Source organism: Girardinichthys multiradiatus, chromosome 4, assembly GCF_021462225.1.
Source record: "Girardinichthys multiradiatus isolate DD_20200921_A chromosome 4, DD_fGirMul_XY1, whole genome shotgun sequence".
Taxonomy (NCBI): Eukaryota; Metazoa; Chordata; class Actinopteri; order Cyprinodontiformes; family Goodeidae; genus Girardinichthys; species Girardinichthys multiradiatus.
Genome location: NC_061797.1, coordinates 13,497,333 through 13,520,683, shown reverse-complemented (window position 1 = coordinate 13,520,683; position 23,351 = coordinate 13,497,333). Strand labels below are relative to the sequence as shown.

General features: G+C 36.2%; 1 protein-coding gene across 3 annotated transcripts in view; it reads right to left on the bottom strand.

The window, feature by feature from the left end:
* Positions 1-23,351, bottom strand: part of LOC124866813 (protein unc-13 homolog C-like) — a 188,194-nt gene that overhangs the window by 70,586 nt on the left and 94,257 nt on the right. For all 3 annotated transcript variants that reach the window (XM_047362769.1, XM_047362770.1, XM_047362772.1), the window contains 3 exons: positions 14,691-14,780; positions 11,058-11,186; positions 4,081-4,214 (listed from right to left, as the gene is read on the bottom strand). In XM_047362769.1, the coding sequence (XP_047218725.1) occupies positions 4,081-4,214; positions 11,058-11,186; positions 14,691-14,780 (353 nt within the window). The remainder of the gene's footprint in view (positions 1-4,080; positions 4,215-11,057; positions 11,187-14,690; positions 14,781-23,351) is intronic.

The window sequence follows — 23,351 nt, the reverse complement described above, 5'->3', positions numbered from 1 at the left end:
GAAAATTGTTTGTTTTACTATATAAACTATAGGAAAAGGACATACCTTTACCATGCAATAAGAAATGAAGCAAGAAAGGTGTTTTTTTTTCTATAAAGAAATGTCTTATCTGTTAAAGGATTTACAAACAGCACCCTCCTGTTTTATTACACAACACTATAAACAACACCTTAAAAATAATATTTTTAAAGTTGCCCTGAGAAATCAGCAAGTGACCTGAATATGATGATTTATAGCTTGATCGACCCTGACCAGATATAAGCTGGTCATACAATAAACAATACAAACATTTAGGAATTAGTGACTGCACAATATACACATGCTACAAGGTCACACGGACAACAACACTCTTCGGTGTTGCAGTTAATACTGCAGGATGAAGATTCAGTTAGCTATTTTCAGTATCAGTGAGGTGCATAAAACTGCTGTCAGAATGTTACCTATCTTGCCCAGTATGCTGCAGTTTTAAAACATCTATTACATGGTTCTGAATTTAAGGAAATGAAGGAGATTTCTGTCAGGTCATTTTACTCTGTCAGTGTTTTTCCACCGAAGAAACTCTCGTTCTTGAACTGGTGTGGTATATGGAGAGCATCCAACTACAGTTAATATGGAAAAGGAAACGGTGACTTTCTCCAAGAACAATGTAACAAACATATAAATAATATTTGTATGGTACGGTCTTTGTCTTTGCTGCTGTACTTGTTGCTTCTAATGTCTGACGTTGCGGTTTGCGCAGAAAAACAATGCATTTTGCGGTGCCCAAGTTGAACCACAGTTTGCGCTCTGGAACCTCTGGTCATCAGTGGAAACACGTTACCGGTGCAAAATCACATTTGGGAACTGGAACGGGCTCTGAACTGTGCTGGTGGAAAAGGGGTATCTGTGTCACTTGCAATGCCCAGATCAATGCATGGCATTCACATTGGTCATGGCTGCCACATTTGAGTACACATCACATTTAAGAGCTGCAACGCCCATGTGGAGGAATGTTTTGACTTGTTTGAAAAGTTTGAGGAAGGCTTATCTTGTTATCAAATTGTGTATCCCACAGTGCTAAATGTGCAGAAAAGGTGATGTGGGAGAGTTATCTTTATGATGATTTTCTAATTTTCTCTTTTTTTTTTTCTGTCTTGCTCTCGGTGGAAGACACACGTGATTTCTCTCTCTCCCTCTCTCCCTGCTGATCCCTGCTTCTGCTTTTGTCTGTATTTTTCTCAGAGCCTCGCTTTGCATATCCTCCAAACTTGTAAATTATGGATTTGGTCAGCTGGTCTCTCAACGTAATTGATCAAATTTTTCGACAGGAAGACAGGGTAAAGGAGACCCTCTTGTCCAGACGGGACATTCTTCTGTGGATACACAATCGATTCTTGGCAGCAGCGGAAGATTGTGTGCCTGACTACGATGTCGGTCGAGGACATAGAAAATGTGTACATATTTGGACTTTTGATAAGAGGATTTCTACTTTTTGGAGTTGGTGGTTACCTGGCTTATTGAGTGATTCGCAAAACGTGGGCGGCTGTTCAAAGCATTCCAAAGCTTCCTGCGATGTTGGATGGAGTCTGTAGAGCGATCAACACTCAGACTGGAATGTTAAGAGAGCAGAATTGCAAGCTGGACACGATTCTTGAACAGAATCGCAGCCTGGCAGTGGTTGGACTCAGAGGTTAAAGGATATAATCTTGGAGAAGTTGTATGCTCGAGATCTGCGGAAAATACCAGAAATTTGGCTATTTGGATTCGAAATTGAGACATACCAAGTAAAACTCTTAAGTTAGCTGGAAATTCACAACTGCCTGAACCACAACATTTATTGTTTTTCTAAATCTGGCCTTGGCAACTTCTGCTAACTGGCTATCGATAAAATATCTCCTGGATGTTACACAAACAAGACACTCTTCCCCAGCACTCCCCTACCAGCTGTGTGCTGATAGGACTATGGGGCCGATTGACAAAACTTCCACCTCTCTTCTCAAGGACAATGGCGCTTCTATCAGTGTTGACAGTCTAATTCTTGCAAACACACTCAGACTTATATATTCACACCCTCAAGATTCCTTGCTAAATCTTTACTTATGTGTGTGTTGTTTACCCCTGCTGAGGTTTTTTTTTTTTTTTGTACTACTTTGTACTACTCTATTCTGAGCAGAATAGTCTGAAATATGATTTTTTTTTTCTCCTATCTTATCTAATCTAAATTCAATTCAAAAATACATTATGAGATTTGTAATGTGAGATTTCATCACTTTTCATAGATTTTCAGATTTCTCAGAAGGATTACCAGCAAAAGCCAAATATTATTAGTATATGAAAATTTGACTAAAGCTGTTTATACACCAATGACCAGAGATTTTTAGATTTCTTAGAAGGATTGTATTACAACTATTTCATACCAGTGAAAGCCAAACATTAAATACTAATAATGTTTGGACTAAAAACTTTTTATACCAGTGTTAGGTATTATTCAATCAACTCCTAGGTAAACCCTAACAACCAGTGACCCAGCTAATTTGAATGATGGGACCACAACTGCCTCATACCAGTGACCTCAAGGATTAATATTATAATTTTTCTTGTAGCACAGGATGAATTCCTTACCACAGAGGACTTAACGAGCTAATTACCTCTATTAGAAAGGTTGGATTAGAACCAGCTCTTACCAGTAAACTCCCAAGGATTATTAGTGTCATTTGATTTGTTTCTCTGTGTTTGATTTTCTATGTCATTGTAATGTTTTTCCTAATGTACAGCGCTTTGAGTGCCTTGTTGCTGAAAAGCGCTACATAAATAAGTTTGACTTGATTTGACTTAATGCCATTAAAACCAAATGTTGATATGCATATGATGAGGATGTAAGAACTTTAAATGAAAACAGTATATTTTGAAATGTCGAGACATGTCTGCTGTTCATCCAGGCTCCAACAACAAGAAAGAGCAAGACTTTCAACAGATAACAGAAAAATGCTCTGTTTTATTCTACTGTTCAGCCTCTATCTGCCATGGAAGATGCTTCATCTGGAAATGCTGGCAGCTTCTTAAAAATCTGACAGTTAAATTAGGTTCTGCTTTAGTAATGCTCACTGTTAAAATCACATGAAAGGCAAAAGACAGTTTTAAGTATGACCTTTGAGATCATTTTAGCTTTACTTTAAAAAAGATAGTAAAACCCTGCTTTACAGCGACTGCTCGCTCACACATGGTGTGACTTCATTTCTGCTCCAAATATAATTAATCAATTAATGCTCATGCCAGGAGGCATATAGAATTTTGACTGCTGTTTTAATTTTTTTTTTTTATATTTCTTAAACCAATATTGGAATCAGCTGAAATGAAATCAGCTTCAGAACATCCAGCACTTGGAAGTCAACAAAAAAAATTCTGACAAGTGCACCTCTAGTTTTTTCAGAGCCTAAATACTGAACACAGCGGTCTTTCATGTTTCATTAACCTTATAATACCATACATCCATCAGCTATCACATTTTAACAACAGACCCGGTACTGAGTGCATTGGCACTAAAACATCTCAGATAATTCAGAGCATTATCAAGGAGCATAAAAGGGTAAGTAAAGTGACAACTGCTGCAGGAATATCCATGTGAATGTCAGAATGGAGATTTTTCCTGCAGGACACTGTGTAGTAACAATGTGACCACTGTTTCTCCTTTACTTGTCTGTTCCCCTTGTGTTATAGCTTATGTGTATATACCTAGTATGTATTTTTAGGGGAATCAGAAAAGAGATTTGTTGTTCTTAATTTTCTTGATCAAATAAATTAAATAAAATCTGATTGGAAAAAAACATTGGGCAAATTTGTCAACATTATCTCAACATTTATATATATACTTGCAAAAGTCTAAATATTACATGACTTCCTTCTTCATTTAGGAAGTATTTAACACATTTCACAAGGAATTAACAAATTAGTTAAAACATAAATAAGATTAGAATTCTCCCATAAAACACATTGGCACAGACCAGAATGCAATTCAAACTTGTATTTGATTAAAAGTAATGCTGATCAATTATTAGATGCCTCGGCAAAAAGTAAAGTGAAATAAAATGAAGAAGTACATACTGATTAATGACTGGTGTGTAGGCTGTGCGGTCCTCATCGATTACAGATACCATAAGAGTGATGAGTTTTGGCCAGAAGTCCAGGTTCTTTATAGACGGACCCTGCTCTTCTCTGGGAAGATCCTGCTTCCGGCTCTGTGGAGAAGGAAATTTAGATAACAAGGTTGAAGCAGTGCTTCACTGAACACTGAATTAGCAAAGAGACAAAGAATGAAATTGCACTGGTAATTGCAGTGTTTTGTGATACTTTACATTCATATGCAAATTGGTGAAATAATAATTGGGTCACAGGAAGTTAGGTTTAAGGGAGATGTAGAAAGTTTGAAGCAGTAACAATAAGATGTATGTGATGGGATCATGAGACTTAATTTTTATGTTTCTAGATCATCCAAAACAAAACTTTGGCTATTTTGTTCCCAGCAACTAATTTGTAGACATAGAAAAATGGTTTACAATATTTGAATTGTGGAATTGTTGAATGTATCGTCCCTACTGCAGTTGGTAATCAAATATTGCCTTAGTTATTGATTTAAATACCTTTAAAAATATTAGACTCAAAGAAAAAAAACATCTTGAAAATGTTTCCTGTCACTTATATATCACTCAAGCTGTTGTCACACTGTTGACATATGTAAAATGCCTTTTACGCAAATGTGATTTTCACCCTGCACATGTACTGGGCTGAAGGGTGGGAAATTCGCAGTGTTCTACTGTGTCAGAACTCGGTATGTTGCATCAGCTCTGCATGTTTGTGTCTCAGACTTGTAACAACCATGGAGGCAAAATCTTTTCACTGTGCAAAAAATCTTTTGCAGTCTGGTTTAGTTGGTTATCCACATGTTTATGCTATAGCGTCAGATGCATGGAAAGGCAATGTTGGAGCTTTAACTTAAAGCTCTGCATCTTGCTACTCCATTTCAACCCAGGGCAGATACACAATGGTATAATGGGGTTTAAATTATTTAGTCTTACCCAAAAAAGTATAATATATTGAAGCAGAAATATTGTGTATTTCCCTCCTTTATAAAACACCACACAATACATTTAGACACCTTTATGAGAGAGAATGAGTTTTAAATGCTAAACTGAGTGAAAAAAAGTTATTAATAGTAAGGTTTCAAAACAGAAACAAAATGTTAAATGTCTGCTAATATAATAAGACTATCTGGCTGAATAGGAAGCAACATATCAGCTCATTATACCCTTTATATATTATACAGTAATGCAATTCTGCCTTTTATTTCAATGGCATAACAAGACATGATGTCATGGAAAATTAACACTGTCGCACTGCCTCACTATGCCACTGAAACTAGCATTGGATCACCAGATAAGCCAGGGTGCTACAGATTTGTGGACATGTTTTTGGACAAATCTTTAAAAAAAATCGCATGATTGCTACAAGTTTTACATGCCTTGAATGCTGCACATCTAAGTCACTGCTACAGAATCAATGAAGTTGAGACTCAAATATCACAGCAATCACTGTGAGTTATACAGCCTTGACCATTGCATTATTTGAAATGGGAGTGCATGAAAAACAACATAGATGACAGCACTTAATATTCCAATAAATCTCCTTAATTTCCTCACTCTAAGCCCTGCACAAAAGTGTCTTCAAATGCTTTAGCAAGATAGGAATCACAGTAACAGTAGGTTTAATGTGCATTAAACATAGGCATTTACCCTTGGAGACATGTCCTGTAGTCAAATCAAAAGTCACTAATATCAAAAGGAATATATATTTTTATTGAATTTGAAAAGCATTTTCACCAATATCGCATTGCACGTGTAAATGTGGATGTTTGTCACAAGCTGTTGCGGAAATCTCTCATCCAATGTTACAGTAAGAGGTGTTAAATCCAAACCACTCACTGGCTCTACCATCTGTTACCCCTACACTGACTATGCACTGCACTCTCCACTTAGAAAGTAACCGTCCCAGTCAGTCAGTCTATCATAACATGTTACACATTAGACAGGGAAACGACCACTCCATGCAGAAAATACAGGTACTAGTTCACATAATTAATTCTGCACACTAAACAGAGAGCTACTCTAAGCACATCAGTACACTTTATGCACTTGCACCCACTAGTAGGAACAAATACAATCTATGAACCATCTGAGCTTTGAAAACACACCCTCCCAATTGATGTTGTGTGTGTTCTCTTGTTTTTATACCAAACAGAATTTCTGATATATATTTCTTGTGGTGGGCAAATTCCATTAAAAATGAAACAAATTCAAACATATTCAAGTCCGTTCTTGAATAACCTATGTCGCTTTGTTTAATAACCCTCACTATATTGACATCATGCTTGTGTGCATCTGGGGAAATGAGTTCCTTTATACTTGATGTAATCTTTTCATATGTAGTCAGTTTCCAAGATAATCAACTAGTGTCTAGATTGTTGCTCTAAATATATGGAGATTCAAAACATGCCTTCCTGACTTCACATTTAGGAGTGCTTCAGAATTCAATGAAAGAAACACAGTTCATAGCTGACTCTGCAAAAGTCAACCCAAGGTTCATTCCTAACTGATCTTGGCTGCAACAGTTTAGGTCTTTCTTTGTATTCGTAGATCTAACATGAGATTACTCCATTTCACACTGCATTCCATTAGAGGTTCACACTAATCAAAGAGCATCACATTCATCAGAGTTTTATGAATCTCCATTTGTATTTTCCAAACATTTTTCTTTGAATAAAGATGAAAATGGCACAATCTTGTCATAGTTTTGGGTGGATCCATGATAGCTTGTGTCTAAATTTTCACCACAGCAAAAAAAATGTAGAGGCAACCGTAAGCATAAAAAAGGAAGGATGTGCCGCTTACAGATTTGTAGGGTTTATTAACTAAATGTGATTTAGTAAGGTCTATCTTTCTCGACTTGAAGAAAGAATTTGATGTTACAATTAAGAGAAAGACTATGTAGACAACATTTAAAAATATTGGATACAAAGTAAAACTCCTAACATCATTACAAAATTTTTGTTAAATATAGTTAGATAGTTATTATAGTTATACATGTTATTAATCTTGGGAAAATAGAATTAAATAGTCAGATATTTTAGTACTACAATTTTGAATACAATTTCCACTTTAAACTGAATAACGCCAGCAAACAAAATCAAACCCTGTCCACAAGAGCTTTAACCAGAGGAAATTCATTTACAATTAATGGGCAAATAATTTTCTCTAATAGGGATCTGGAATACTGTACACAGCATTTCGTATTTAGTTGGCAACTAAACCACATATCAATGATGTATAAATTGTGTTTTATTTTATTTCCTTATTTAAATTTTATCTATTACTTTGCATTTATCAAATCATACATTTTAGGGTTTAATTCTGTCGCATTGTACCTTTTTAAATACATTTTAAAAAAGACATTTAAAACATTGATAAATAACAGGTGGTTGCTTTAGAGAGCTTTAACCTGTAGTTCTGGTTGGCACCCCATGTGATTGGGGAAAAAGAAAACTGTCTGCAGAAGGGGAGTGTCTTTTCTTGTGCATCTGTCTGGGTGTGTGAGTGCATCTTAATATAATAATATGCATATATGAAGGAGACCGAAGGTTGTGTCATCCCCATTTAATGGAACAGAGTGTACATCCTACTAAAATGTGCTGTAGAATCTCTTCCCTCATTGGTATTCGCTTGCAGCAGGCACACATACATTGTCAGAGGTGATTGAGTGGTGTGCTATCTTTATACAGCCAAGAACACACCACCTCCAATCACACTTATGGTAGGAAGTAAATGCAGCTCTGAGTCCAGCTAAGTTTCCATATTTTAGTGAGTAGTGGGGGCACATTCAGGAATATTCCTAGGATATAACACCTTCAGTCCCACAATTGGAGGATTTAGCATTAGCATAAATGGAACATCTCATCAATTCTCCCAATTTGTAACAAAAAACTAACTCTTTGATTAAAGAATTGTCTAAGAATATAAAAATATTATCAAATTCCCAGGAGCAACATCTATATGTATAGCTAAACCTACAACAAGTTGTCCTATGGTTGTATTAAATGTTTTGCTTGGATTTATATGTTCCAACTGTATTAAATAGTATACTATACACTGTTTCATATCTTGACATGTGCTTTGGCATTTCTAAAAACACATCAGACTTGGATTTAAACATGAACAAATAAAGGCCATTTTGACAAGTGGCTTTTATTTCTTTCTTATTTTTTGAAAGTAGGCAGTGTTAGGGTTTTTAAAACTTTTATATTGTTTATCACTCATGTCTGCTCTAAGTACTTTTCCCTCCTTTCATGTCACAGGAAGGGAGACGGGGACAAGAGGGAGTTATGCTTTTATGTTTTTATACCTTTATGTTTTTATTAGCAGCATCTGGGGGCTATTCATACCAGGTCCCCACTTCCCACTTCCTCTGTTTGTTTATAATCAAGACAAATTAACCCTAACCTTTCTGACCCCACATACACACACACATACCCACACACACACCCACCCTGAATGTTGTTTGAACTGTGTGTGACCAAGCATGTACAAATAAAGAGAGAGGGGGCTAATACTTCATAGTCTGTACTGCAGAGCTACCCTTGCAAGTAAATTGACTGTATCGTTCTTGCCTCTGAGTTGACTAAATAATACCTAACAGGCAGACAGGAAATGGGGTGGAGAGATGGGGAAAACTCGCAGCACAGGTCTCCAGGGTTGGGACTTGAATCCAGGACATCTGGGTCAAGGACTGAAGCCTCCATGTATAGGTCGTGCGCTCTACAGCTACACCATGAGTGATGCCTGTTTATTCTTATGTTCTTTGTACATTTAGAATTATTTCTGTTAGATCTCTGTTAGATTTCTCTCCTTGGTTTCTTTGTATCTCAGTACAGCTCCATTCTTGTTAATTAGGCTCCTTGCCTCAGCCTCCCTGCTTTGACTCTTTGCTGGTTCCTTCCAATATCATGCCTGTTACTTCCTAGTTGAACTGCCTGTATCTCCATTTATGCTCCATGTCCTGTTCTCCTCGTGCCATGCTGTAAGTTTTTGCCCTTTGTCATTAGCCATTCATTCTACTATACTAACCATGCTGCTCCCGACTTCCAACTTGCACTTTAGTTCCAAAAAATAACCCTGAAAATCTGACAACTTGGACTATCAAGGGTTTTTCAGTCATTATAGAATTTGTTGACCAAGTAGCCATTAATATAAACCCATTTTTTAATGGTGTATTTGCAATTTTGGTAGTTTGTCACTGATATGAAGATTGATTTGGGTATGACACTCTTGTTTCACAAAAGCATCGTTTCTTATGCCACATTACAGCTTTTATGACACATAACACTTCTTTTTACAAGTAATTTTTTTTTTCTGTTGTACTCATTTGATCTTTTGCTTAACTGAATTCAAAATGTGCTCTTTTTCTTATATCAAACTAGTGCTCAAAGACAAAAACGTATCATGTGCTATTGTTGTGTGCTAAAATAAGATACATCCGGAAAAGTAAAAGAAAACAGGACTCTGTCCAATAAGAGATGTAGTCTTCTAGTTTCTCTTTCATTTTTTTTTTCAAGAACGAAGGAGGAAATGTGGATCCCTCTTCATATCAATCAACAAACTGCCTCTTGACGTTTAGGAAATACAAATGTTACCTTAAAAGAAATTTTACCTGTTGTATACTCCTTAATTTTTGCTTTATTGAAGTGGTTGAACTAGATAAAAACAGGCATGTGTTCATTTTGTCCAATTCCATGAATTGTTTCCTATTATTTCACAGCCTCTTTCCAGGGCCTCCCTTTCCTATTTGCCTGTAGTCCACAAATCGAGGCAAAGATTTTCACTGTTTTGTTATGCAAGATGCTTCATTGTAGCTGGAATATTTCTCTGCTTGACTGGACACTGTGTCAGCTCTTGTGTTACCACACTCAATCACAGTTAGCGATTGGGGAACTGGGGTCTGGAATGGGTTTTCTCTGCTGTGTCAGAGGCTACCTACTATATATGAACATAATCATTTATCATCACAGCAAGGTTTACTTTTGGTTGAGGCCAATGTGTTTTTTTCTCATCCACGCAGTAAAACATTGATAGAGAGTCTGTCTACTGTAAAACTGTGGCAGATGAGAATGTAATTAGTGCAAGTGTCTATCGTACAAGTTTGGTAATTGCTTACAACCCCTTAGGCTCTTCTAAATAAAGGAAGCGTATTATTCAACTTTTGAGGAGACTTCAGCCTATTGCAACTCAAGAAGACATTATCACCGCCATTGCAGAGGCCATTCTCTTTGGGAATTAAATGTAAAATAATTGAGTGGAGCTGCAATTTTGACAGATTGTTTTCTCAGGTTAAACCAAAAGCAAAAAACTGAGGCGATAAAAAGCTTTTGTGTTTGGTCAACATAAACTGAAAACTGCTGTCATTCACAGATTTTTTTTAATTAAACCTTTTTATCGCTGAAGTTTAACATTTAAAAGCCAAGTATTGAGAACCAGAACACCTAGAAAAATATCTTTGTTTTCCCGTGCTCCGATCTGTGTCACCTCATGCATACTGTCTAAATGCATTCAGTGCTTTAAATACAAACAAAGTAGTTGTGCACCATCCTCAGTGTTTTATTATTTGCATCAGATTCTGCCGATCAATATATTTCACAAATCAGACAGAGACTGGAGGATGATACAGGAGTGCCCACAGATTCATGCTCCTTTAGCAGCTATCTTTCTTGTAGTACATCACACTCATTCAGCAATCCCGTAGTACCACCCACAGTTCATAGTGGTTACCGGTTTATACCTATCTCATAAGGTGACGTGGGCCGTCATATTGGTTTGTCAATCATAACTGCCCCCCCATCCCGTTGATCATGAGATATAATAAACTCTGATAGATAATGAATGAAAGGATGATATGAAAGGGGCTTCTTTCCATCATTAGGATCTTGGATGTTGAGGTAGCAATACAGCAATTGCAAATACAAGATACAACTGAATTACCTGGTCAAGAAGCTGGTTGTAAAGTTCATGACAGTTGTCAAAAATGTATTTGTATGTAGAGTCTAAACAAGCTTTCACGCAGTCCTTCACTACCATACTGGCTCTGGGTGGACTCTGCAGTTCTTGCACCTGTCGAAGCACAAACACACAAAGGTCTCTGAACAACACATACAACATTAAAACTGTTTAAATAATACATATGTGTAAGAATGAACATCAAATATTTATTTTCTCCTGGCTTTGAATCACATGAATCTTCCTTTTTATAACTTTTTTTCAGCTTGCAAAGCTTTAAAAAAGGCCTAACAGCTGCCACACAGTGGCAAACAATGCTAACATAAAAAGAAAGAACCACAATTTCTTAGGTTGCCCTTCTACAAAAAAATGTTTGAAGAACCTCTGGAGGGCCTCATTTTTCCCCTATTGATATTATGTCCATTGAGAAAAATATCTCTGTATTTGTCCATTTTATCGTTCCTATGGTTTTATGTCCTTTAATGAGATGCCAGAGACGTTATATTTAAATTTGAAATTGAATTTAATTTAATTTTTAAAGGTTTTAATTACAGGTCCTTCTCAAAATATTAGCATATTGTGATAAAGTTCATTATTTTCCATAATGTAATGATGAAAATTTAACATTCATATATTTTAGATTAATTGCACACTAACTGAAATATTTCAGATATTTTATTGTCTTAATACGGATGATTTTGGCATACAGCTCATGAAAACCCAAAATTCCTATCTCACAAAATTAGCATATCATTAAAAGGGTCTCTAAACGAGCTATGAACCTAATCATCTGAATCAACGAGTTAACTCTAAACACCTGCAAAAGATTCCCGAGGCCTTTAAAACTCCCAGCCTGGTTCATCACTCAAAACCCCAATCATGGGTAAGACTGAAACCATACAGAAAACGAGTTTATAGAACAATAAAGGGAACAAATTGATTTTCTCTTCTCATTGCTAGTTTTTCCTTCTCATGATAACAGACGAGGCAGTGCCCCGCCTGTCTCCCCTGACCGCATGTCATTGTTATGAGCATAAGACATAGAGAACTCTCGTTTTATACAGTGACAACACACTTAAATGTCTTTCTCTTACTATTTTATACATATATTAAAATTTATACATATATTAAAATTTGAATTATACTGTATATTAAAATTGAATTTTAATTAATCAATGTTATTTTAGCAACAATAGGAATTATTTTCTTTTTTAATTTAAAAAACAAAAAACAATTTGATCATATTTTACATTACTGTGTCAAATCTTCATGAAAATTCCAAATATTGTAATTGCAAAATACTCAATATCTTACATCCACAAACAAGATTAAACAAGATGGTGAATATCTTCAGTGGTCCGGTCCAACACACAGGAAAAGCACGCATGCACTTAGATTAAATAATCTACTACCGGCATCTAACATGCTGTACAATTTTTACCGTCCATGTATGCATTTTGGTATGTATTGTGAGCAAACAACTGGCCATTTTGAGGTTGCACTAAACTTAATTTTAGCCCAACATCTCATCAGTGATCTTAGTTATGTTGTAGCCTGTTATTAATCACGTGTACCAAAGTCTTCAGGGTCCTACATTTGTATTTGTCTATTTTACCCCCAAATGCAAATCACTGCAAAAAGTTGTTCAACATTTTTATTTTTTTTTGTGTGTTCAAACTAGTTTGTGTTTCATTTAACCTGTAGAGCATGTTGATTGTCATTACTAATTTAATAGGTATGTAAACTTCAATAAACTAAATCAGCAAAATTTTATTGTGTATATTTCTTTGGGCAATCTCTGTCACCTATTCCCACAGCAACTCAGTTGCCTGGCAACGTGACACAACGGCTTATAGAGCATCATGTTATGTTGTGTATATAGAGCGAAAATTACTCCCACTGCAATTCTATGTATAAATAATCATGATCGTTTTAAATTCAGTCAGAGATCCCCCATTATTCAGAAGATGATAAAAGAGTCGTTTTAGGAAAAGTCATCACCTGTGATGGTTTAAGAGCAATACAGAAAGCCTGGGAAACTTGAGGACTTGTTGTTCTAGTGTTAAGGAGAATAATAATCAATAATAGTCAATAATAATATCAACTATGGTTCTGGTTTATACAGTTCTGCTTCCTTTGCTGTGTCAAATTGTATACAACCACAAAGCAGTTTTAAAGCACATTTTCAAGTTTCTGCTTCTGGTCAAACTTCACAAAATACCAGACCAGTGGAGAATTATTAATTGACACACTGTAGAATGGACCTATATAACATTTTGGTATTATGTAACAGTATCATATTTCTTGCTTTAAAATGGAAACCAAAAGGGGGGATTTTGATTTGAGCAGCGATCCACTAATTTATGTCCTGTATTATAAATGAATCCTAACTGTTTTTATACACCAGCATTTAGGTGCATCTGCAGGTCATCATGGACATAGGCTGGGGCTGTGTGTGAGCAGCAGTGCATAATGTATACATGGTGGGGCTTAGCATTGGCATGGCACAGAGTGAAGGCTTTGATGACCTAAAGTGACAGTTTTCATTCCTCTGCTCACAGCTGCCATCTCAGTGCTGCCTCAGTGCTCCAGTGCTCACACCCATAGAAAGAAAGTTGGCAGGAGCTGAACTTTTCTTATAGACTGGAAACAAGTCAGTGTCCTGTAATCATCTTGAGGAAGAGCATGAACAAGGAATATATGGTAATCTTTTACCACTAGAACCACAACGTGGTGATTTTGACGCCCTGAGCATTTATAGAACTGTAAAGCTCTTTTAAATTAAATCTACTATATTAATTTTCCCAAAGGAGCGCACCTTTAATAATTATATATCTGTAATATAAAACATCAGAGTTAGGATAATGTGTACCTACAATCACTGAGATGGTAATTTCAAATCCATTACATTTCAGTGACCTCTTTTATCATGTTGTAGCCTGCCCTACTGCCAGGGATATTAACTAACAAAATAAATAAATATATGCCATATTATGGCATAATGAGACATAGACATTACTGAGCAGGATTTTTTAGTGGGAAAACTAAGCTGTTTGGCCTAAAGGATTCCAAGATAAATAACAAGACAGAAATAACCATTAAAATATGATGGAGAAATAATCCAGCAGACGGCAGTGTTTCTTTCCTTGTTTACTAAGAGAGACGTTTAACAAAAGTAGCCTTTTTAAATGTCGCGTTTGTCATTTTGAAGGCTCTGCTGACACTGGGTCAAAATGACCTCCACTGGTATTTCTTAGGGGTATTGGAACCTTGACAGTCATAGTTTTAAACACACTATCAGGGTTAATTGTTGAAAACATGTAAACACCTCAGACAAAGACAACATCCATGCATTAGATGCTAAATGCATGAAATGTTGTAAAAACAAAAGTACTTGGTTGGTCAGTGTTTGGGAAAGGACGACGTGTTCAGATTTTTGAATACAGTTGGAAAAAGTGTTAGTTTATATCTGTAATTGAAGGTACGGAGCTTTAATTGAATGGGTCATGCAGGGATCCAACACAAAATCCAACACACAATGTCATGGTTTTTCAAGTACTTCTACATTGAGATCTGTGTTTACCTTTGGCTTTTTAGTTTCACAAATTTGCACATTACCTTCATTCGGAAAAAAGTTATGCTTGTAAGCAGATCAACAGTGGACTTCAGATCTTGGAGACGCTCTGGGTTTCCTGCAGGGAAGTTATCCTGCAATTAAAAAGAAAGAGCAAAAACAACATGAAGGAGGAGGACATCCTTCTACAAGCAGCCTTATACCATTACACAACTCCACCCAACACATCACACCACTTAGCCCAAAACATGAAAATTGATTACTGAGAAATGCCAAGCAATCATTACGACATGACAGTTTGTCTAATCGTTTTAGTGGACAGGGGAGGCCTCTGCTGATGAAAATCCCTATTTTAGGGCCATGAAGTCATCAGGCAGTGCAGAGCAGCGTGACGGGGGAGCATATAAAGCCCTGACAGCTCGGAGGAAACGCATTACTGCTCCATGCATTATCCTACTTCTCCAGCTCTTGCTGAGCTCTAATAAAAATGTGGTTTTTGTATCTCTCCTCGATTCCGTCAATAAATTCACACCAGGGGTTCAGAAAACACAGCCCAATCTTAACAGCAGCCTTCAAGCTCGACAACAGAAGTATAGGAGGGATTTGAAATTAATGACAATCAGCTGAAGCAAACCTCCAATAACATCTTTAGGCCGTGAGCAACGTCGAGAGATCTACTGGGCTGATGAAAAATACAAGACGATGCAAAAAAAACTAAATTGTTTCTAATTGTTTCTAATTGTTACTAATTGTTTCAGAAACCTGACAAGCTGTTAACATGTTAAATGTTAAACTGACCATTATTAGGACTGCTAACATTCAGCTAAAAGTCAAGCTAGTTAACATTAGCTTACAGGACTGCTCAACATGGCCAATTTAATTTCCCTGCCATTTGCTTGGACCTGCAACTGGGCGTCAAGAAATTGTAATACAGCGCTCATTAAACATAGTTTAATGGTCATTTCAAGTCTAACAGCAGGAAATTCTAATTATACTTTCATTAATACCAGGTATCTGTTTATCATAAGAAAAAGTAAATGTAATTTAATAAATGGTAAGACTTTTTTTTTTCTTTTTGCAACTAATCAACTGCCTCCATTTCTCTGTAACAGAGCCCACATGTGCTATTTCTGTTCACAATGGGGATGATTTTTTTTTTTTTTACAGAAACCTCTACTGTACGTCTAACAAGGATTCTATCATATTTCTATGTTTGCTTGCAACATTTAGTACTGTCATAGTTTGAGAACAAAATCAAAATACTACAAAGTAAAACAATTTTTAACCAGGTTCTTTTTATAGTTTATGTCATTTTTCATCTTCACATTTAATAGTGATTGGAAATAAAAAAGGGGACTACATTAGTCAGTCATATTATTTCCAGCCAGATGTGACTGCCTCCAAGTCATTTTAAATTTCCTTAATTTAGCAAGAATAGCCTGAGAGTTTGCAAAATGGGGTTTGAAACTTATTAAAGAGCTTTTTAAAAAAAATAATATTTCAACACTGTAATTAGATCTAACAGATCAGAAGCAAATCTGGAATACTTGCTTATATACCTATTTAAAAAATGCAACTCAGAAAATAAGATGGCAAAAGCTGTGTTTACAAAAGATATATCAACAATCGCGTCTTCAGACAATAGGCTATCAAACAACATTATAAATTCATTTCATATATTTCAGGCCAGAAGTAAAACAATAATCTGAATCTAAAGAATGGAATAGGACTTGCTTGTGAAAAAAGCACAATCTAGCTTCAGTTTTTAAACAGCAGGTAAAAATATACAAAAACAGAGTCAGTAAGCAGAATTCAAAGCAAGTAGTTTGAAGGTACCCAAAAATATGACTAATAGTAACTGATTGATTATTAAGAAACTGTGATTTTGAATTTAAGAGCATGTTGAGTTAAAAGTTGTTGTCATTTTGAAATAACGCTTAGGTTGGATTTTATTCAAAAAGATATTGTAGTTAACCTAGAAATCAACACGGTGCAGATGGAGAACACTGCATCATTTTCCTCTCTGCATACAAATGGAAAAATTTGAATATTAGACATGTTGAAGACACACTTATTGTATCATACTCACTGCAGCTTTAATACACTGACTTAAGTTTGCTGTGTGAATTTCAATATATAAATATAATACAGTAATTTTCTGTATCTGCAGCATTCTCATGTAAATCAAAATAAGCTGTCCTTTCTTGCTTTTACAGCTGAGCTATTGAAGGTGACATTGACATTTATTTGAAATAAGAAATTACATCAAGAGCTGAACCTGCACTCCAAAATATGTGGTTTTCAAATTTTCCACTCTGCATTTCTGGGATAATGGAGATCTCATTCATCACATAATTATGAATTTAAATTTGCACAAAAAAATAAAGTCTTCGTCCTATTTGGATGAATAATGCTCCAAGGTTTGGGTTTTGAGTGTGTGCTCATTGTTGTAATGGATTCAGTAGAACAGGAAAGTTATACCGCTAATTGTGGTTTCTAAAGTTAAGTAAAATTAAGTGTTGAGTGACACTTGATTCAACAGCTTGAAAGTAATGACTGTCAGCCATTCATACAGCATAGTGTTCACAAACATTATTATCACTAACTTTATTATCTCTGTAAAGCAAAAGGGAATCTAGATGAGAACAAATAAAGTATAAAGCCTATTTCACTAGAAGACCAATGTTTCCACTCTTAAATAGAACATCAAGAACTTTGCACAAAATAACATTTTCTATTTCTGGAAAACTCAATGATGGTTTGTTTTTTTTACTTTTTGGTGACTTTGCGGGCCTTATAGGAAGATTTCCATAAAAAAACTCTATAGTATCTTGAAAAAGTATTTATACCAATCAAACCTTTTCACATTTTACGACCAAAAACTTAAGAAACTAACAAACCTTTTTCAAAGATTTGTACAATTAGCAATCTGAAAAATGTGATGTGAAGGTTTTCCGCAGCTACAAAGGCATGATTTCCCCACTGACTGTTTGCTCACTTTCTCGGTCAAAAAAGAATCTGAACAGCAATTATCTTCTCACAGATTCTCAACTACATCTAGGTCTGGACCTTGGCAAGGCTAATTTAACACTAGAATGCTTTAATCTAAACCATTCTATTTAAGCTCTGGGATGATGTTTAGGTTTGGTATTATGGAAGGGCAACCTCTTTCTAGTCTTTTGCAGCCTCTAACAAAGTGTAGTCCAAAGTCAGTTGCCAAGTGCTGACATTCTGCATGCTGATAGGACTTTGCCTGGTTTAACACACCTGAGTCAAATGATGGTCCATTCCTAATGCCCTGCTGAGTAGGTAGGTCAACCATTTAAAACAGCCATTTTGAAGAAGGGACACAACTAAAACCTAACCCTATAGTCCCTTAGGCACTGAAATTGGACACCCCTGATCTAACAGATCTTTTATTAATGATAAACACTACCGGTCAAAGGTTTTAGAACACCTTTCCCATTTATTGGTTTTCTTTATGTTTATGACTATTACCGTTGTATGTAGATTCTCATTTATGGGAAGAAACTCGTGCCATCAGAAACTAAATTTGAATTAAATGCATTGGTTTGAAAATTGATTTAACTAAACTGATCCTGAATTTAATGGTTTGAAACTGAAATTGTTTGCTTATGAAACTGAATTTTCTTGTTTGAAACTGAATTCATTTGCTTTTAAAATGTATTTCGTTGTATTAAAAATTCAATTTGACTACTTTCACTATCAGGTCTGAAATTCAATTTCGGTTCCCTAATTCAGTTTTTTGTGTCACACATCCAGGTCCTTAAGGATAGCAACAGATTAATCAAACATAGATTTATCGATTTACGTTTCACATCAGGTTCAACTTCCTTTACCACATGTTGAGCTGGAGCAGTGCAGCATACATGAGCTTGGCGGATGTCAATCACCAAGTCAAATGAGCATCTATAAGAAGCGTCATGTAAACAAATGATGGTCAAACTGTAACACATATGCTACCTGTAGCTATTAGCTAAACATGCCAGATTAGCATAGTGTGCCGCTGGTGTTACGTCGGTCTGCGTTACTCTTGCCCTTACCTCAGCGTAACGTCTGTTGCCTAGCAACCGTGCTAGCGTGAAGCACAGAGCCGTGAAGCTGAACAAATGGAGCCTGGAGGTTAATACCACTGTCTCCACTGTAAATAACTACATGGTTTTTTATTTACCCTTTTACAAATTGCTGACGGCTTGTATTCCTATTTGTTTAAAATGTTCTTGTTTTATGGTCTTGTTCATTATTCAGCCAATTAAAATGCCCAAAATAATTTTTGTGTTCATAAATATAAAAATCTGACACTGTAGATAAAATACATTGATAACAAATACCATTTCTTTAATTTATTTGTAAAGCTTTGAACAACTTAAACACTAACATATTAACTTTAGGAACAAAGTTTAAATCAGTTTATTTGTGGAGCATACTACTACTAATAATAATTGTTAAAATTATAACAAATAAACCAAACAATATTAGAAATCATCTGACTGAATTATATCTGTTTAACTTCGCTTATTGGAGAAACCCAATGAGTGGGAGTGTCGGAAGTCAGTTGTTCTCTGGAGGTTTAGCGCACCTCAACTGCCCGGCCAGCTGATAGCTGGCGAAGCGAGCCTGCTGCTGGGGCAGCGTACATCGCCGATGCAAACTAGTGCAATTAAGCAGTATCTTGATAAACTGATAAGATATTTCAAGTTTATACAATTACATTCTCGTCTTAAAAAACATTGTAAAAGTTCATTTTGTTGCACAGAATGTGCAATAAATTCAATTCTATTTGCAGTTTTTCTCTCTCCTTCAGTCTTTACTACTTTCGTTTGAACAATCTACTTCGACCCGCAATGAATCATGGGATAGGGTGGGCCACGGAGGATACACTGGGCCCATCCTTCAAATCTGGGGAAAAGAAGAACGCATTTGTCGGCCGCATTTAAAGGAGCCTTTGAAGTTGGATAGCCTTCATCGCCTCACCATGATGTAATTGTTCACCAATGCGACTTCAAAGGAGGCAGCCCCTAAATTTGGACACAACAAAAGTGAATGACATCTGTAAATAAGTAAATCTGTGTTTGATTAATCTGTGGCTTTAAGAACCTGGATGTGTTACACAAAAAGCTGAAGTGTGGAACTTATAAAACTGAAAGTAAAAGTAATCAAACTAAATGTTTAATGCAAAGCTATTTCAGAGCAAACAAATTCAGTTTTAAAGCAGATAAATTCAGGGCTGCACGGTGGCACAGTTTGTAGCACTGTTGCCTTGCAGCAAGAAGGTCCTGGGTTTGATTCCCAGCCAGGGGTCTTTCTGCATGGAGTTTGCATGTTCTCCCCATGCATGCGTGGGTACTCTGGCTTCTTCCCACAGTCCAAAGACATGCCTGTTAATTGGTCACTCTAAATTGCCCTTAGGTGTATGAATGAGTGTGTGTATGGTTTGTTTGTGTGTTGCCCTGTGATAGACTGGTGACCTGTCCAGGGTGTACCCCGCCTCTCGCCCATAGACTGCTGGAGATAGGCACCAGCTCCCCCACGACCCACTATGGAATAAGCGGCAGAAAATGACTGACTCACTGACCATTAAATTCAGTTTCACTTTAGTGAAATTCATTTTCAAACCAGTGCATTTAATTTCAAACTACACAAATACAGATTGGAGCAATTTGGTCTGAGAAATTCAAATTCAGTTTTTGATGGCAAAAGTTTCTTACAATACTCACTGATCTCAACTCTGTGAATGAACACATAAATAATTGTGTAGCAAATAAAAAATTATAAAATATCTTTTAATATTTTTTATAGTTTAGATTCCTCAAAGTAGCCTTTGCTGTAATGACTGAAATATTAATGTTTGGCCATCTCTCAATGAACCTCTGGGAAGACTCTTTGGAAAACCATTTCAAGTGATCACTTCATGAAGCTCATGGGAAGAATGCTAAGAGAGCGAAACAGTAATCAGAGCAAAGGGTGGCTATTTTCTAAATCTAAAATCTTAAAATGTTTAGAGCTATTTCACACTTTTTGTTTACTATATAATTCTATCTGCATTCATTCATAGTTTTGATGCCTTAGGTGAGAATCTAAGAGACCCATTAAGTGAGAAAGTATATCTAAAACGTTTGACTGGTAGTGTATATTTAGCTTTATTCATTTTCCCATCAACCCTGACCAACTTCCCTGTCCCTGCTGAAGGAAACTATTCCCATAGCATGATGCTGCCAGCATTGTGTTTTAGGGTGGGGATGGTGTGTTACGGGTGATGTGCAGTGTTAGTTACCTGCCATACAAAGTGTTTTGCATGTAAGCAGTTACCATTTGCTCTCAACTGACCAGAACATCTTCTTCCACATGTTTGCTTTCTGTGCTGTTTATGACATGTTTTTCTTTTTTTCTTTTTCCTACCTCAGCTGTGGATCTTGGCTGGTTCTTCGTGAGCCTGTTGGCTGTGTTTCTGAGTAACGCTTCTTGCCATTTTTGGTACATGGTGATGTCTTGGTAGGTTAGCAGACTCTTTTCATTGTTAAATGGTAGATTACACACTGCTTTGTTAGATGTCTAAAGTATGGGACATTATTTTATAACCTAAATCTGGGTTACACTCCTAAACTTTATCCCTGACCTGTCTGATGTTCTCCTTTGTCTTTATTATGGTGTTGTTCACTAATATTCTGCAACAAACCCCTGGGGCCTTCACAGAACGGCTGTATATAAACTGAGATTAAATGAAACCCTTTTGAATTTACAGGGGGTATCACAGTAAAGAGAGCTGAATACAAATTCAGATTACATTTTTCAAATTGTATTTGTAAAAATATTTGAAATGCATGTATCCTTTTCTTCCAAAATTACAATTATGTTCTACTATTATATAAAATGTCAACAATTATACAAGTTTGCGGTTGTAAGGTGAAAATAGTAAAAACGCTAAAGGGGAATGAATGGTATACAGTCTGCAAAGCACTGTACATTAGGTTTTTTTTCAGGTGTTACGGTAATGCCAAAAATGCTACAGGTATCTCAGTTGCTATGTATGAAAAGCTACATTGCCAGCCAGAGGGAACCTCGGTTGAAGATGCAGAGAAAAAAAAAGACAGGAGAGAGAAAAAATATTTTTTTTTTGCCACCAGCAGATGAATAAACTAAGTAAGGCAGGGAATCTATCTGAAAACCAACAGTTAGGACAGCATCATCACTGCCTTAGAGCAATGACAGGAAATCCATCATGAAACGAAACAAGGAGCTAGTGATGTTGATGAGCTTTGAGGACTTTGTCTCTGGCGTTCTCTGTGCTGAATATTATTTTGGACCAGAGCCTAAACTCTAAAGGAACAACTGCTTATCATCAAAAAGAAAAATGTTCAGACACTGAGAAAGAGCACGCAAATCATTAACAACTTCGAGCTATTTCAAAATTTCACCTCCATTGTTTATGTTGGCCTATACAATATACTGAAGAGCTTTAAAGCTAGTGTGCGGAAATAGCTCCAAGCCAATGTAATTCAAAATACCCAGCATGCAAAATATCTGCAGGTAAATTGCTCTCTTTTTCTGAATCTAACTGCACTTTATTATGACTTTATTGACATTTTAGATTTTAACAGAATAAAAAAGGTTAGAAACACTTGAGCAAAGCACTATACACAAATTATTTTGAGAATTTATGCAAAAGACCTACAAAATGTTGTGCAAAATAGTGAATTGTATAAAAGTATCTATGGTTTGAAACAGTTTTTTTAAAATAACAATCCTAAAAGTGTGGTACAAAATTGTAATCATGATCAATACTTCGTAGAACCAACTATCATTGCAATAAAAAATGCAGTCTTTTTTGCAGCAATTTTCAAGGCTTGCCAAAGAGTTCCAATTTGAGTGCAGTCACACCTCGAAAGTCCTTTGGCCTGCTTGTGGACCGGACTTTATGTTTTTCTTTCATTTGAGGCGATTCACATGTACTGTTTGCAAGTGGGCTGGCAAACAAAGCCATGCATGTGATGATTGTTCCTCCCAATGGACAGAAATATGGCTAGGGCAGGACATAGCAAAGACCCAGAAAATGGAGAAAAAACTTCTTTATTTGCATCTCATACCTTTAATTTTTTTTTACTTAACTTTAATTCAGCATTGTTCGGGTGAACACTCAAACCTCCTCTCCTTCATTTCCTCTCTAAACATGCTGAACACAACTGTATTCTTGTGTGTCTTTTCTAGCAGTTGGATTATACATGCATCTGCCCAAAAATCAAGTAGGCCAGTGTCACTTGGTTTCTCCAGGTCTGACCACAGCTCATCATTTGTAGCATCCATGCAATAGTGGCGTTAGCAACACTGAAGGGCTATTTTTTCACATGATGTCCTGCTCATTAAGACCAAAAAGGCATTTATTTCCTGTAGTTGGATCGGATCGAGGATGTTTGTATTTAAACCAAAAACGTACTGCACCGGGGTCCATTTGCAAATGGACTGAGATAACCTCAAGAAGTAGATCTCGGTCAGGTTGTTTGGTTTCCGGACCAGGGAGGGAAACAAACACTGATCCGTTTAAAGCGGACCAAAAGTGGCAGGTGTGAATACACCCTTCTGGGCTTTGCCTTGTCCATTCTAACTCATGAATATGGTTTAATCCAAACTATTCCATTATACAGGTCCTTCTCAAAATATTAGCATATTGTGATAAAGTTCATTATTTT